Source organism: Hylobates moloch, unplaced genomic scaffold, assembly GCF_009828535.3.
Source record: "Hylobates moloch isolate HMO894 unplaced genomic scaffold, HMol_V3 SCAFFOLD_13, whole genome shotgun sequence".
In the NCBI taxonomy this organism is placed as follows: domain Eukaryota; kingdom Metazoa; phylum Chordata; class Mammalia; order Primates; family Hylobatidae; genus Hylobates; species Hylobates moloch.
The window spans coordinates 63,978,657-63,995,617 of record NW_026652288.1 but is presented as its reverse complement, the minus strand read 5'-3'; the positions used below and the strand labels follow the sequence as shown (position 1 = coordinate 63,995,617).

Here is a 16,961-nt window from a genome sequence, read left to right as displayed (position 1 = left end):
TACAGTCTGTAGCAAGGAATTCCATGGAGGGCAGGCCACCTAAAGGTTCTGTCAACTTAGCTTCATAACCATAAGTTGGAGATTTACGCTCTCTGATTCCTAGTCTTTCTGTTACTAAGAGTGAAACTTTGTCATTTGAAACTACAGTTATCTTTCTTTTTGCACACATTTTGTTTTTTTTCCTATGATAATTCAGGATCTGATTAAAGCTGCCAAATAATACAGGAATTGGTGAAGAAGGTTGGAAACACTGAAAAAATCTGAAAAGTTATTTTGGTAGAACTTGTGTGCAGTGGATGGCTCTTGTTATATACAAATACGACTGCAAATTTTTGCCAGCAGAAAATCGTCTAAATACAAGTTAGTTACCATATGAGGTAATAATGGGATGCACAGGGACTGCTTGCAACCCCAGCAAGGATATTGCTGGTATGCTTCTCCAGGATTTCCAGGGACTTATTATTTAATATTTAGAAAATTGTATGCTGTAAATATGCTAAGCAGTGAACAGAGAAGCAAAAATTAACAAGCTCTTAGCCCTCAGGGGATGTCCTATGTTCTAGATGAGACAATATTCATACACAATTCCCAAAAAGTTCACCACTAAAAAAGAAAGTGAATTTTCTATGTGATTATAAATAGAGATTGAAATTCTATCGGAAACCATTTTACTGTTTTGTGATAAGGGTAGAATTAAGACATCATTCAGGTAGCTAGGGTTAATCTATGGTCGCTGATCTTTGTTTTTCTTAAAGAATTACAAAGAAACTCATCTTTTTGAATGCTACTGAAGGCTCCAAGGACTAGAATTTTAGATGTCCTTTTCAGTATAATAAAAAGAGCAAAATGTTATAGACATGAATCTTAATCACATTTTGAGGCTTACCAGGTTATATCTTTGTTTTAAAAAGACAGTCAATTCTTAAGGTCACATTTTGACACTTCCTTCAGGCAGAAGGCACATAGCTAAGCTTTGTGAGGCATGATAATGGGGTTAAACATCGCAGTTTCTGTTGACTCTTAAAAAAATGTATAATCTCCTTCTTTGTACAACAGTAAACCATAGCAGCATTCCCAGCAATATAATACCAGTTGTAATTTATATATATATATATTTATTTATTTATTTATACAACAGCCCTTTGAGAGAGGCATTATATCTTCATTTTATGGATAAGAAAGCTGAAGCTCAGAAAGTTTGAGCTAATTACCCACAACCACACAGCAATGTGCAAAGCCAGGATTAGAATCTAGTCTGCTTTTTCCTCAAAGCCTTTACTTGTTGCACTATGCTACACACTTCTCCTGATGGAGGTACAGATTTTATAGGTGACAATTCTGACATCTTCACTGGCACAGATACTATACTTTTACATTTTTAAGATGTGAAAAACGAGAAATTTCTGTTAAAATTACATAGGTTACATTTTTCCAAAACATAACGAAGACTTGAGCTTGTGATGGGGGATTGCTGGGTAAACATTTGAATGTTCAGGACTGGAGCCCGAGATTTTGTCTTTGTTCCTCCCTAATCTACCCACTGGAGGAGGACCTCTGCTTTGTACTAGAGACCTTATTTCTTCCTTCCCTCTTATGCAAATGTCCTGGGTTAGCATGGTCTCTCCCACTTCTAAGCCTTAGCACATGGTCTGTTCTCTGCCTAAAGTATGGTTTTTCCTTGTCTTTATCTGGCTAATCAACTCCTACTCATCTTTCAGTTCTTAGCTGAAGAATCATTTCCTAGGACAGCCCTCCCTGACCTCTAGACTTGGTCTATTCTTCTGAACTCCAGCTCTTTACTCTTCTTTCCATCTATTAAATACTACTGCAATTCCTTATTTAAAGTCTGTTTTCCCCTAAAGGATGTGAGGCCATATCTGTCCTTACTGGAACTTGATACGTGTAGACATTCAATATTGATTTTTTGGATCACCCAATGGACAATTGCCTTTACTTAGGAAGACATTCTTGTCGTGAAAGACCTAGATGAACGAAAGTGGTATTCAGTGAGGGAGACAGGATCAGCTTAGCCAATTACTCTAGTCCTTTCTCTGCATCTTTCTCTCCATGCCTTCTCCTACCATTAGAGATAGTGGTGGGACTTTAGAGAAAAAAGGAAGAAGGGCCATTCAGACTGACTCTAGACTTATCCTTCTGCTAAAAAAAGCATAAATAGCCCTCATAACTCACAATAGGTCTGGCTGATCCCTTGGAAAGCAGAGCTGATAAGATTTGGGGTTAAAACTATGTCTAGTTGAGAATAGAGTATCCATTGGTTAGGCCTGTACTCTATACATTGCTTGTAAAATGGACCAAGTCAGATATCAGGCAGAAGACTTGGGGTTCAAGAATAAAAACCATGTTCATTAGAGCAATAACTAAACACAAAATCCATCAGAACTGAAGTCTTACGACTTGGAATCCAGGGCCAGCTCTGCCGTTACGTATTTGTGGGGTCCTGGGGAACGCATGGTTTTGGTCTTATTTCTTCCTTCCCAGAGTTATTCAAAGGCTCAGATGAAAGCATGCATGGGAGAGAATTTTAATATTTATAAAACATAAACTTACTTGTATGGTAGTTCATTCTGCTTTAGAACATTCTCCACAGTGACAATATCTTCTGCTTTAACATGGAAGTCAACTGTACTGTGAGGTTTGATTTGTGTGACAGAATCTGGCTTCCAGAAGTCAATCTGAATAAAGGGCAAGATAAACTATATTGGATACCTATAATTCAATGGGTGAATGATAATCTGTGAGCACATTATTGCTCTACTGAATTATTTTTAAAATCAAATCATCCATGAAATCTGTTGAAAATATTTCCTTTGAGTGAACAAGGGTTGGAACCAAGCAGTTAGATGTTGATAAAAGTGTTTACAAATATATACATAACCTTGATTGATTATCAATGAACATGAAAAAACATATAATCATTTCCCATAATGCTAGTCAGTTGTATTCTGTAACTGTTCTTTTCTATTTATTGATTTTCTGGATCACTAACTTGTTGGAATAGCAGTGTTGTGGTAATGGATCTATGTGCCAGATGAATGATGAATTAACTAGAACTACAAAATTTAATGGAGAAATATGAAGCTGTTTTACTTTTTAATGGACTTATTTTATGAGTTTATCTTGGAAGTCACAGTAATATGTGGAACCAGGAGCATCCGTGAGCTGCGGTGGAGACATCAGGAAGAAAAATGGTATCTTTTCACAATGGGTATATTGGCACCGTGGCTGGAGAAAAATTGCTCTTGGGGATCCAGTCATGTACTGACATTTATTCAGTTACTCATCAACTATTGTGAGAACCTACGATATGCTAGGCTCTGTGTCTGAGACTAGGAATACATTAGTGGGCAAATCAAACATGGCCTTTGTCTTTATAGGGGAGACATTAGAGAAGATGAAGCCCCAAACAGCATTTTTTTTAGTCTGTGGATGTGTGGTTTTAAGTATCACTTTTCAGTGGAAAAATATTAACTAAAACATACTGTGTCTTATAGGTGTCTGTTTTTCTCTTCCTTGCTTGTGCTGAGTGGAAGCCTAGAAGTCTGAGGTCAGCCTGACATTGGGTCTTTCTTTGTCCCTGTGTCTCAGCCAATCTCTGTTCGGATGTTTGCGCACTGCTTTAGGGCTGGAGATGTGTCTGATGGTGATATTTAGGACCACTGCTTGGAAACTTGGAAGGGAGTTTGAGCAGACTTAGAGGTGGTGCAGCAGAAACTGACGAGGTAATACTATAAGACATCTCAGTTTCAGATACATTTGTGGGGCTCCCAGTAACCTATATTCTGTCTTGGTAAACTTCAAACCACTGTAGAAATCTAGAGGTGGTGAGTCACGAATCAGGCCCATAAGGAATGTCAAGGCAATGGGAGGCAGGGATACTGGCATTCCAGAAGAAAAAAGCGTGAGTGAGGTTGTCATAAAGGGATTGAAAGGATAGAATATCAATGTTTGGATAAGGATTGGCTGTAGAAGGTGACCTAGTGAGTTAAGGATGAGAGGTTAAATGAAGTGAGTAAGTATAAAGACATGCTAAGATAAGGACAGAGAAAGCAAGGGGCTAGTGACAACTTCTAGTTAGCCAACATTGTGGAGAGAAGGGCAATGAAGATAAGCACATTATAAGAGAAAGTATATTTTTGAAACTTAGCTCTGAATTTGTGTTCCTAATAAACACCTGCCATTCTATGGTGTGGTGGGAGAGAGAGGTATGTCTTTATTATAGACGACAAGGTTGAGAATTGGGAAAGCACATAAAGTCCTCCATGTATCTGTAGCTGACCTGACAGTGTCCCGCTGGTACATAATTGCTGGGACCTTTTAGTGTGCTCAGTGTACTCCCCTTGCTAAGATCTGCTTCTCTGTACCTGAGGGCTCTTTCCTCTAGAACTGGGAAAAGCCAAATTATCAGCTCCAGGTAGACAGGAGGTTCCAAGGAAATTACTCTTTGTGGTTCAACCAATAATCCTGAAAAGCGAATGTTGAACTACTCCAACTCCTTCACTTCCCAGGTGGGATAATTCTGAAGTGTGTTGTTTGTACACATTCCTAGAGTTTCCCTGGGGGTTTACCTCCAGTTGTCCTCTGTGGTAGCTGGCTTAACACCATTTCCTTTGTTGGCTGCCTTTACTTCTATTTAGCACTCCCCACTTCTTTACCAGGGCTCCCTGCACTTCCCAGATAAAATTCTTTCCCTTGAATCTTTGTCTCAGGATCCGCTTTGGAAGAGCCTGTATTAAGATGCTAGCTTTCCACTCAAAGCATCAAATGCTTGCATGATGTTCTTGGTGGTGGTTCTGGCAGAACCTTGTATATATCTAGTGCCACTTCAGAACAGCTTAATTGCTTATAAATGGTTTTCTTTCTAATATTAAACTGAAAATTGCCATCTATATCCTCCTAAGCTCTTACCCATTGGTCCTAGCTCCGCCAAATATTAGAAGAGTGTATATATATGTAGAGAAAGTGTTACTTTTAAGATTACAGTGTGAGCATTATGGATTCTTTAAGAGGGGGCAAATCTCATAAACATGTTTGACAGAAACTTACAGACCTAACCTAAGGTTGCTTAAAAATTTCAGTTTGACATGGAGAAAACTAGTTAGCAAATCTGTCAACATACAACACTCTGGAGTGTTGCATGTGTGACACAGACCCACTATACTGGAGTTAGTCTCTGGTACTTCCTAGGAGAAACATGGCTGGAAATCAGGAGCAATGCTATAGCCTCACAGCTGTTTACCAATGCACCAAATATGAATATAGGTAATAAAGTCAAAGTAATAACATAAGGTGATAAATATAAATTTCAGAAATTACCAAGACCTTGTGAATGAGATGTATGTCTGAAATATAAACATGGAGTGAAATATAGGATGTAGATGTAGGAAATTAAACTATACATTATGAATTTAGAAAACGAAGTTATAAAATATAAATGTGACAAAGAACCATACAGAACATTTATTGGATGATCAAGAGATATTTTTAAATGATAGCATTATAAGAATATCAATTTAATCAGCCAGCTGCCTAACAACTAAAGAATCCTTCCTAAAATATCTCGGAAAACTAGCCTAAAAGGAATATAAAGTAGCATGCCAACCTGAAATTTTTCCAAGAATAAGATTGGCCAATAAAAAAATAAATATTGGTGTTGGGGATCTTTGTTTCTTCAGAAATTTGCATGAATTTGTTTCTTCACATTGCATTTGACTATAAGTCAAACATCTGATAGACTTTTCATTTATCTTGGTGAAATTTTCCTTTTTTGTTGGAAAAGAAAGCAACTTCTACTCAAGGCCCAATTCCAGACAGCAGGGAGGAACTTACTGGTACAGTAGGAATGATAAGAACATTGGAAGACAGTAACCATGTTACTCTAGGCATAGAGAAAAATGCATCTTAAATTGGAGAAACACAGACTTCAAGACAGTCCAGAGAAAAGTGAATAGGTTTTACGGTGAATGCCTTCAATAAAGGAACAAGCACAACCCTGATTGTGAGGAGATGAAATAAAATCCTTACTATTCAATTATAGATGAGAAAAGAGGGGCTGCTGGAGTACAGTGTGGTCACGGATCTGCCCAATATATTCAGCATTTAAAAGGACATGTTCAAAAGCTGAGAGGAAGGACACATAGCCAAGGATGAATACAAAGACTGGATGCCCTTGTAATGATCTTATCAGGAAGGCTACAGCCCAGAATATGCTGTTCCCATAACTGCTAAGGAGAATGAAAATCTCATTTCAATCATGTTGAAAATAAAAGAATAAAGAATAAATATGTGTCCCACTGCTTGGAGCTAAAGCATGATTTCAGCCAGAGGAAAGAAAGAAGCCCTATTTAACTGTTTTTTGGCTTCTGTCTTTTCCAAGAGAGAATTACACTATCCCTTGTTTATTCTATTACTGCTGAGAGATGAAATTACCACAGGGATAAGTAAAGAGTTTTTCATGTTATGATCTAAACAGAAATACCTTCTTTAGAAAACACTGAGGCCCAAGGTAGATGAGGACATAGGTGATTGATTATACCTGCCATATAAATTGTATTCAAAATCCCAGACCTAATGATAGTAATAACAGCAAACACATATAATTCTTAGTATTTAAGTTCTTTCTAAGTGCTTTACCAATATTAATTCATTTACATCTCACAACAATCCCCTAGGTAAATAGTATTATCATCTTCATTTTACAAATGAGGAAGTTGAGACCCAGAGAGGTGTCCAAGTTTGACTAAGTAGTAAGGCTAGGAATTGAACCCAGGCAGTCTAAGTCCAGACTCTCTGCTCTTGACCACTATGAAATGCTGAATTTTAGATAACTAAAAAAATACTGCAGATGTGATTGCAGAACTTTCTCAGCAATCTTGGAAGAATCAGAGCTTGAAGGGCTCACTGGGGAGTAGAGGGGGCAAGTTTTAGATTTTATAAACAAGAAAACAGGTGAAGCTCAGAAGCAGGAGCTGCTGGAGCCTGGCATGGATTCTGGCAAAGCTGCAGAGTAAACTGGAAGCAGATGGATTGTGAATGCTGAGAAAAGGAAGCTGTGGTCTCTGGGAGCCAGTATGGTTTAAAGCAAGAATAAGTCAGGCCCAATTAACTTCACCTTAGTTTTGGATGAGAGCACTAACCTGGTAGAATGTCGAATCTTGATCTTAGTAAAGCATTTGATGAAGTCTCTGCCTTGATATCTTTCTTTATAAACCAGAAAGCACCAGGCAGAGTTACCCCTAGGTAACACCCCACTAGCTTGGGTAGTTGAGTAAACTTATGCAAGCAGAATAGGTTAATGAATCACTTCAGTGCTTAACACTATGTCTGGCACATTGGAGATTCATGATAAATATATACTGAATGAGTGAAACATGAAGAAGGCCTCTAATTCTATGACTCCTGACCTACTTAATATTTTCTTTTATCAGTGACAAGGATAAAATTCGAAAAGACATGATTATCAAACTTGCTGGAGATACAAAGTTAGGGGGAAGAATTATTGCCCTGAATGACTGAATTAGTTTTCTAAAAGATCTCAACATGCTGAAAACAGGCTGTCAAGATAAATCTTAAAAGTGTAAATCTAAAATCCTACATTTAGGTGAAAAAAGTCAATTAGGTAAGCACAAAAGGAGGGATATCCTGTTTGAGGGTGATTCATGTGAGGAAAAAAAATTACCTAATGGTTTTGATTGAACACAGGTTAATATAAGCTCAGTGTTCTATGACTACTTAAGATGCTAAAAAGAATCTTAGGCACCATTAATAAATGTCTGCTTTACAAATGAAGGGAAGCAGTGGCCCTGTACTATATATTAATCAGAGCACACCTGGAGGCCCATTGTCAATTGTGGTAGCTACATTTAAAAAAAGAAATATAGACAGAAAGACTGAGCTGTATCTAGATGTGAGCAGAATGATCAAGAGTCTGTAAACCAGTGCTAAGAAAAATTATGGAAAGCTTGAAAAATATAAACCTTAGAGGTAACATGATATTTGGCCCAGCTAAGCCCAACAGGTCAAAGTTAGAGAAGGAAGCTTTCGGTTCAGAATAAGGAAGAAAACAGTTGGAATGACTTGTAAGGCAAGTGGGCTATTCCAAAAAGTAGTATACGAACTATTCCTGGAAGTACTCAAACAGGTTTTACCAGGGGTAGTAACTGGGGATGCTGTTTCCCAGAAGGAAATTCCAGATTTGAGTGGATTGCTGGAATAGATGAGTTTATATTTCTTTCAATTCTGAACTTCTGAGCCTGTGATTATGACACTCTCCACCTTCTTATTCCTTCCTCTATGCCTTAAAAGCTACAAAATGACTATACATGTGTATATATGAATATGTGTGTGTGTGTATAAGCTAGCAGATTATTTTAGTTTATATATTTATGAAGAAACGGCATTGGCCAAAGTGGAACTACTGTATTTGTAGTCAGCAATAGCTTCCTGCCACATTATATATACAGTTTAAAATGTCAGTTCTCACCTCATATATAATGGGTTAAAAAATTAGCACAGAGATGTCAGTTTTTTGAAAGCAAAAGAAAAGTATGAAAATCACTCAAGGCTTTTTACCTTCTTTTTCCCCCTCACGTCATATCCTTAAGGGGACCTGAATCAAGGTCATGAAAACCCTAGCTGTTTGATTTGGAATGAAAGAAAATCAAAGAGGACAGATGATACATGGGATGTGGAAATGAATTTGAAGTTGGACAAAAGCCCAGTTTTTCAGTAATATCCAAGTTGATCATTTTTCTCTTTTGCCTTAGAAGGAAAGTGACTGCACATTAGATGTTCTGTGACCTTCCTGACAGTTCCAACTCATCCAGTTGTCACACTGTCAGCTCTTTTAAAAGTTACCATGGATTTATAATACTACAGGGCTTATGGCAATCTAATTTAGGCAGAAAAAGAAGACATGATGGCACTAAATGTTTTCCAAGTTTTTATTTCTTGCTACCAAAAGTGCTATAGTTAATATTTCATGTTTTTTTTTCCATTGTTGGAATCACAGTGCGATCTAAGATTTTAAATTAGATGTGAAGTAAATCAAAATTGTTACCTGAGTCGTGCTGGCCAACTCGTGGATTATGTTAATGTGATTTTCATCTTCAACGTTAACACGGAACACCTTCTCGCTGAATAGTGAGATAATAGAAGCACAGAAAATTTGAATTGAGTAATGTGTCCAAATTTTGGGGCTAGCAAGGAAGAAGAACTTGCTCCTTAAAGATGGCTTACTTACCCTTCAAAGTGCTCACCACCATGATCAGTAGATGCCAGGGCCACAGTCGCCAGAACCAAGAGCGCCAACATTGTGTCTGACCAGGTCTAGTGGGTAGGTCTTATCTGCTTTTATAATCCTGAGTGTTCTTTGCTTTCTTCTCCTGGTTGCAAACAGGAACTATCATATCTTGATTAATAGTTTTCCTGGCATTTTTGCCTTGGTAGCTGGGTAAAGTCTGAGAGGGTATCTCTCTCAACACCTGTGGAAATAGAGTAAATACTCTCAAATTCAACTTATTTAATTTGGATCAGAACTTGAATAGTCTGGGAGTAAATTAGATTTAAATACAATCTATTTTGTATTTTTTTCTGTTTTGAATTGAGAATTACATACAATAAATTCTACAGATTTTAGTGTAAAGTTTGATGAGTTTTGACAAATGTGTAAACCCACGTAATAAACATCCCAAACAAGATATAGAACATTTTTATCACTCTAACAAGTTCCCTTGAGCACTTTTCCAGTCCATTTCTGTACTCCTCTCAGGCAAATGTTACTCTGATTTCTAGCTTTATACATTAATTTTACCTGTATTAAACTTAATGTAAATGAGATTATACAATATATATTCCTTTGTTTCTGGCTTCTTTCATTCAAGATAATGTTTTTGAGATTTGTCAGTGTTTTTGTTTGTATTACCATTATTACTATTGATATTATTTTTGAGACAGAATCTTGCTCTGTCACTCAGGTGGGAGTGCAGTGGCATGCAATCTCAGCTCACTGCAACCTCTACCTCCTGGGTTCAAGTGATTCTTTTGCCTCAGACTCCCAAGTAGCTGGGATTACTGGAATGCACCACCATGCTTGGCTCATTTTTGTATTTTTAGTAGAGATGCAGTTTCGCTGTGTTGGCCAGGCTGGCCTTGAACTCCTGGCATCAAGTGATCTGCCTGCCTTGGCCTCCCAGAGTGCTGGGATTACAGGCATGAGCCACTGTGCTTGGCTTTGTTGGTATTACTGGTTTATTCCTTTTTATTAGTAAGTGATATTCCATTGTATGGATATGTAATAATTTGTTTAGCTATTTACTGTTGATATATATTTATATTGTTTCCAATTTTGTGTTATTGTTAATAAGGCTGCAATAAATATTTTTGTACAAGTTCGTTTCTTGGCATATGTTTTCATTTAAGGGGGTGGACATGTGAGTGGAATTGTTAAGCAATAGTGAAAATCTAGGTTTAACACAATAAGATTCTGCTAAACATTTTTTCCATAGTGGTTTGTACTATTTTAAGCTTCCATCAGTATCTAGTGGCTGTGTGTTCTCTCCAACACCTTATTTTTAGTATTTAATTTTGGTGTTTCTAATGAGTGTAAAGTGGTATCTAATTCTAATTTTAACTTGTATTTCCCTGATGATTAGTAGTGGTGAACATCTTTTCATGTGTCTATTGATCATTTGTAAATCTTCTTTTGTGAAGCATCTGTTGAAGTCTTTTGCCTTTTTAAAGAAATTGGTTGTCTCTTATTCTTGTGTTGTAGCCGTTCTTTATATAGTATGGATACAAGCCCTGTGTTAGAAATATATGTTCCAAATATTTTTCCCAGTATGTGGCTTGCATTTTTATTTTCTCAATGTTATGTTTTGATGAACAGATGTTTTTAATTTTGATAAAAGTTTGTTTACCAACATTTTTCTTTTATAATTAGTGCCTTTACATTTTTTCAAAGGAATTTTTCCTATCTCAAGGTCTCAAATACCTTCACTTGTTTTTTTCTTATAAGAGATTTGTAGTTTGGGGTCTTTATGTAAGATATGAGTCTTTAGTGTAAGATATGAATCATTCATTTTTAAAATATGGATATTCAGTAGATCCACTATTATTTGTTGAAAAGGCTTTTCTCACATGTTCTAGCACTTTCTCTATGGATCTCAATGTATGGTAATGGTTCTTTAACCTTTTAAAAAATGTATTTATCATGAGAAACAAGGAGACAAACCAAAATGAGGGACATCCTCCACAAAAACTGACTTTTGCCCTCTAGAAATGTCAATATTATGAAAAATAAAGGCTGAAGTACTAGTCCAGATTAAAGAAGACTAAAGAGACATCCTAGATTGGATCCTAATTCATACACATACACAAAATGCACTAAATACCACGTTAGCCCTGGGAGGCATTAAGGACAGTCCCAACTCACTGGCCAGAGTTGTTATGGATGGTAGAATTACCCTAGACTTCCTCCTTGCAGGCCATGGTAGAGTTTGTGCAATAGTTAATATTGTTAACAATAGTTAACCATCAATGCCTTAGACAGACAGGCAGCTTTTTCCTTAAATTTCAGTATTGACTGAAACTTCACTTGAGGCAATAATCTGCGTACAGCAATTTTTTTAAAAAAAGTTAAAGAGCCATTACCATAATTTGAGATCCATAGAGAAAGTGCTAGAACAAGCGAGAGCCAGTCAGGCACTAGATGACTCCATGCCTCACTGAGGAAAAATAACCAAACATAGGCAAAGGAAATCCTCAGAAGCCCAGAGACAAAATGTCATCATATGCATTCTTTGTGCAAATTTGCCAGGAGGAGCACACAGATGTTTCAGTCAATTTCTCAGAGTTTTCTAAGAAGCACTCAGAGAAGTGGAAGACCCTCTCTGCTAAAGAGAAAGGAAAATATGAATACATGGCAATGGCAGACAGGGCCTGTTGTGAAAAGGAAATGAAAACCTACATCCTTCCTAAGAGGGAGAAAAAAGTTCAAGGATCCTAATGCGCCCAAGAGGCCACTTTCAGCCTTTTTCCTGTTCTGTTCTGAGTATTGCCCCCAAATCAAAGCAGAACATCTCGGCCTATCCATCAGTGATGTTATAAAGAAACTGGGAGAAATAGGAAATAACACTGCTGCAGATGACAAGCAGCCTTACGAAAAGAAGGCTGTGAAGCTGAAAGAATAATATGAAAAGGATATTGTTGCCCTCTGGGCTAAGGAAAGCCTAATGTAGCATAAAAGGGAGTCATTAAGTCTGAAAAAAGCAAGAAAAAGAAGGAAGAGGAAGATGAAGATGAAAAGGATGAGGAGGAGAAAGATTAAAAAATGAAGATGAAGAAGATAATAAGTTGGCTCTAGTACAAGTTCTTCCCCTTGTCTATAAAGCATTTAAATCCCCTGTAAACCCTCACTCCTTTTAAAGAAAAAATTGAAAGGTAAGGCTGCCTAAGATATGTTTTTAAACTATATACTATCTTTTTCTGTATGGTTAACACACTACTAAGTGTATCTTCTGATTGTCCTGTCCTGGTGGTATTTTCAATAGACACCAACGTTGCCTGCTACAGTACTGGGGTTGTAAATGGGTGTGGAAATTTAAAGTAGGTTCTTGTCAGTGCACAGCCCAAATTAGTTATATATGAGGATGATAGTTTTTTCATCTTCAGTTGTCTCTGATGCAGTTTATATAAAGTAATTGTTGTTCAGTTAACTGAATACAACACTATAATTGCAAAAAAAAGTTACAGCTGTTTTGTTGATGTTCTGAATGCTTCGATGAAAATGTTTTTATTAAACAAATTAAAGCCCAATTGCACAAACTTCTGGATATAAAGGATATAAATGGTCTATATATTGATACTCTATCAACACAACTGATTAAAAAGTTGAAAATTTAGGCAATTCATTGACTTTGACAAGTCTGCTTCTTTTGTGGGTGTCAATTATTTCCTTTTCTGTATAGTCTCATGGTGTTTTGCTTTTATTTCTTCATATTGTTTCTTTATTTTTGTATTCTAGTTGAATATTTGTGAAGCTTTCTGCTTTCCCTGAGATTACAAGCTCCTTGAGATATCAAACTGTCTCATTCACTTTAATTTGTTTTTTAGCAGGTGCAAGGTACTTTGTTGAGTGGAAGGATATAGAAATAATGACAATCTGACATTTTCACAAGAAAGCCAAATTATTTTGGCATTGTTCAATAACGACATTATAGGGAGAATAATATTAAGACAAATATTGCTTTCCTAGGAAGGTCAACTTTTATTCTTCCCTTGGGTTAATAGCAAACATACCTTCCAGAATTCCCTTTTGGTTATGAAAATTTACATAAATAAAAATTATAAACTTATCTGAAGTCATAATTGACAGTTTCCTTTTAGCTTCTTAGAATCTTCTCTATTTTCAGAATTAGTGATCGAGTGGTGTACATATAAAATGTTTTTTCCTGAGATCAGTTGACTGGGTGCATTCAGGGTAGTGTGGTCATAGACACATGGGATGTCTTTTTTATACTATGCTTTGGGTACCACAAAAATGATACATCACATTTGCTTATTATTCATGGATTTGTTCTAAATTATCCTAACGTAATCTGCTTCATACACCACATTTTATTCTGTTGCTGATTCTTCCAGATTCTAACCTCATTGCTCACTGTTCTGCTTTATGTATTTTCCTCCCCACTGACCTTGCCTTTTGGATTTGGCTTTTGTTAATGTCTTTCTAGCTTCAACTTTTGCAATCCATCAACCCCAATTTGGGTTCTTTCTTCACTTCACTTCCCTAATTTCCCCTTGTTTGCAACCAAAACTAAAAGTAAACTAGCTAAATGAGAGAACTTGTTATTTATGTAACTAAAAAGTTTAGCAATAGTGTTGACATCACAAGTTTAGTTGATGATATTGAAACCGCCTTTGCAAAAATTATAACAGCAAGAAAATTATGACAGTGAAAAAAAATCTGACCTAACCAACTCCATTTTGCATTTAACCTCCAAGCTGTTCTTGTTTATTCCTGATTCCTGAGTGTAGGGTGAACTAACTTTGTGAGGAATTTAGTTTATAGTTGAAGTTTGAAACAAATACGATAATATCCCTTTCCCGAAATAAACCCCCTCCTTGCCTGGGGACTAGACTGCCTTTGTAGGACTAACAAATTAGTCACAAGATTAGGAATTATGGCTTAGGAACCAAACAGCCAGAGGCCACAAGATTCTAAACCTCTTCAATTGCTACTAGGGATAATATGACTATTGTAAAACCTAAGATTGTTGCTTAAGATATTTTTTAGACCCTGTACTCAATGGATCAGCTAGTGCCACCCAGATAAATAAACTGGCTCATCTGATCCTGTGGCCCTCTCTAGGAACTGATTCAGCATAAGAAAATAGTTTTGACTCCCTAGATTTCATCTCTGACCCAACCAATCAGCACTCTCTGCTTCCTGACCTGCTACCCAAAAAATTATCCTTAAAAAAAAAAAAACAAAAAAAACCCAGTCTCCAAATTTTCGGGGAGATTGATTTGAGTAACAGTAAAACTCTGGTCTCCCATTCAGCCAGCTCTGGGTGAATTAAACTCTTTATTGCAATTCCCCTGTCTTGATAAATTGACTCTATCTGGGCAGTGAGCAAAATGAACCCACTGGGCAGTTACAATGTTTGTTAAGCCTAGGCCTCTATTTTTGGTCACCTGTGTCATGTAGTTACAGGATGGCCACTGATAAGTTCAGTTTTGCATCCTAGTGGATTGGTAACCCTATTGAAAAGATAATTTCTTTTTCCCCCCAAATTCTTATTTATTTATTTTTATTTTATTTTATTTTATTTTTTTTTTTGAGACCGAGTCTTGCTCTGTCACCCAGGCTGGAGTGCAGTGGCGCAATCTCCGCTCACTGCAAGCTCCACCTCCCGGGTTCATGCCATTCTCCTGCCTCAGCTTCCCAAGTAGCTGGGACTACAGGCGCCTGCCGCCACGCCTGGCTACTTTTTTTTTTTTTTTTTTTTTTTTGTATTTTTAGTAGAGATGGGGTTTCACCGTGTTAGCCAGGATGGTCTCAATCGCCTGACCTCGTGATCTGCCCGCTTCAGCCTCCCAAAGTGCTGGGATTACAGGTGTGAGCCACCGCACCCGGTCTTTTCCCCCAAATTCTAAACCAAATATTTAGATTGAATCTCAGTGGACCAATCTGAGACATGTGCCTCTCTATCTGGAACCAATTCTTGTGGTCAGGATGGTGGGATGTGCTGGTTTGCCAGGCCAGGGTAACGGGATCATCCCTAGAACTCTGCACAAACTCCATGCAAAATACTTAATGCAGCTACTACTGCTGCTGCTGTTGCCACCCTTTCCAGAAGAGATCTTGAGCAATCCTCACTTCTGTTTGTCACCAGCTTCCAAGTCAAAGTGAAAGTCATAGGTCAGTGCCCTTGCTACTAGGAGGCTGGGAAAGTGAGAGTCTGACTTTAACTTTGATGGTAGAAGTGTCTCTGCCTCCTATGGCTCCTTAGCTAGAGCATTCCCCAGTCTTAGGGTGTGGGGTTCAGATCTGGACAGCTAAAAAGAGTGACCAATATCCACTAAAGGAGGACATAATTATTTGTGGATGGCTTGTGGTGTGCTGTACTTGGAACTGTAAACACACTGGAAAGTTTATCTCAATCCATACACTGTGATTCCAAGTGGAGGGCAATTAAAATATTCAGTTAGTAATTAAATTTTTTTTCTGTTAGGTGTGAGGGAAATCAAAATATCTTTCCCCCAAATATACTTCTTTGACATATTTTGAGTTGTCTGTTCAGAAGTCCTGCAAACAGAAGCAGCCCTGCAAAGTCTTTCAGGGGGAAGATTTGCATCTGTGGAGAATCCACACTGATGCAGTCGGTTTTTCTATGAGGCCTTCCTTCTCTCATCTGTCCAGATCTAGGAAAGGTTAATTGAAGAGTCTGACCCCTTTAAAGGTCTGAAAGAAACATTTACTCTCTCTTCCCTCTGAGGGCTGCTACCTGTGAGGTTTCATCTGCATAACAAGGCCACTTTTGCTAGCCTTGCCTCTTCTTCTTCCCCTCCCATAACCTGTTTTGTCATAGTCCAAGCCCTCATTCTTTCTGTTACCTCAAGATGGCATTTGACCTTCTGAACCCCATTGGAAGGTGGAGAGTAATCAGTCTGTAGTTCTTCCCTGTGTGCACATCAATACATTTGTTTTTCTTTTCTCCGGGTAATGTGCATTTTGTGAGTTGATTTTTCAGCAAAACTTCGGAGGGTGAAGGGGAAGTTTTTCCTTGGCCTCTACAGGCATGCAATAATTTTTCCATAGATTTTGAAATTTCTGCTTTCCGTCTCACGTACATGTTTTAAATTTCTTTTTTACTTAAAGCTTTGGTGATTAATAAGGCAAGCGGCACCTTTGTGTCTGTGTTTCATGTAACTGCGTGAGATTTTGGAGACTCTCTAAACTGTCCATGGTGTGATAATTTATCCTATGTGATGTCTCCATTTCTGGAGAAGGATTTCCCCAAGCATTCCGTAATATTAAGTAGAAAAGGGTTCTGAGGTCAAATATGTTTGCTTTAAACTAAAACAAACAAGCTCCTTTAGTGTAAGGTTTCTTGGAGTCTTTAATATGCATTACAAATCATCTAAAAGGGACTCTGCCATTCAGCTATTTCCCAAGCATGTCTCACACTAGAGGGTTGGGATAACCGAGTCCAGCTAAAATTGGAAGACTTACGACCACTCCTGTGATTTCAGTGCATTTGGCTGTGGAGTATTTTCTTCAAAAGCATCAATTCAGACCAGTTATTTTGGGAATACATTTTGAGATCTTTAGAAAGAGTACATAATTACAATTACGTAAACTTAAACATCTGGCCCTGTGGATTCATGGTCTCTTTTGTTCAAAACCAAAGAATGTATTGTGATTTCAATGTTAAGGTTCT

General features: G+C 37.4%; 1 protein-coding gene and 1 pseudogene across 4 annotated transcripts in view; one reads left to right on the top strand and one right to left on the bottom strand.

The window, feature by feature from the left end:
- Nucleotides 1-16,961, bottom strand: part of CPB1 (carboxypeptidase B1) — a 69,267-nt gene that overhangs the window by 22,981 nt on the left and 29,325 nt on the right. For all 4 annotated transcript variants that reach the window (XM_032173798.2, XM_058426969.1, XM_058426971.1 and 1 more), the window contains 3 exons: nt 9,260-9,500; nt 9,077-9,152; nt 2,569-2,693 (listed from right to left, as the gene is read on the bottom strand). In XM_032173798.2, coding sequence (XP_032029689.1) covers nt 2,569-2,693; nt 9,077-9,152; nt 9,260-9,330 — 272 coding nt within the window. In that variant the 5' untranslated portion in view covers nt 9,331-9,500. The remainder of the gene's footprint in view (nt 1-2,568; nt 2,694-9,076; nt 9,153-9,259; nt 9,501-16,961) is intronic.
- LOC116480085 (high mobility group protein B1-like) lies at nt 11,464-12,441 on the top strand (annotated as a pseudogene).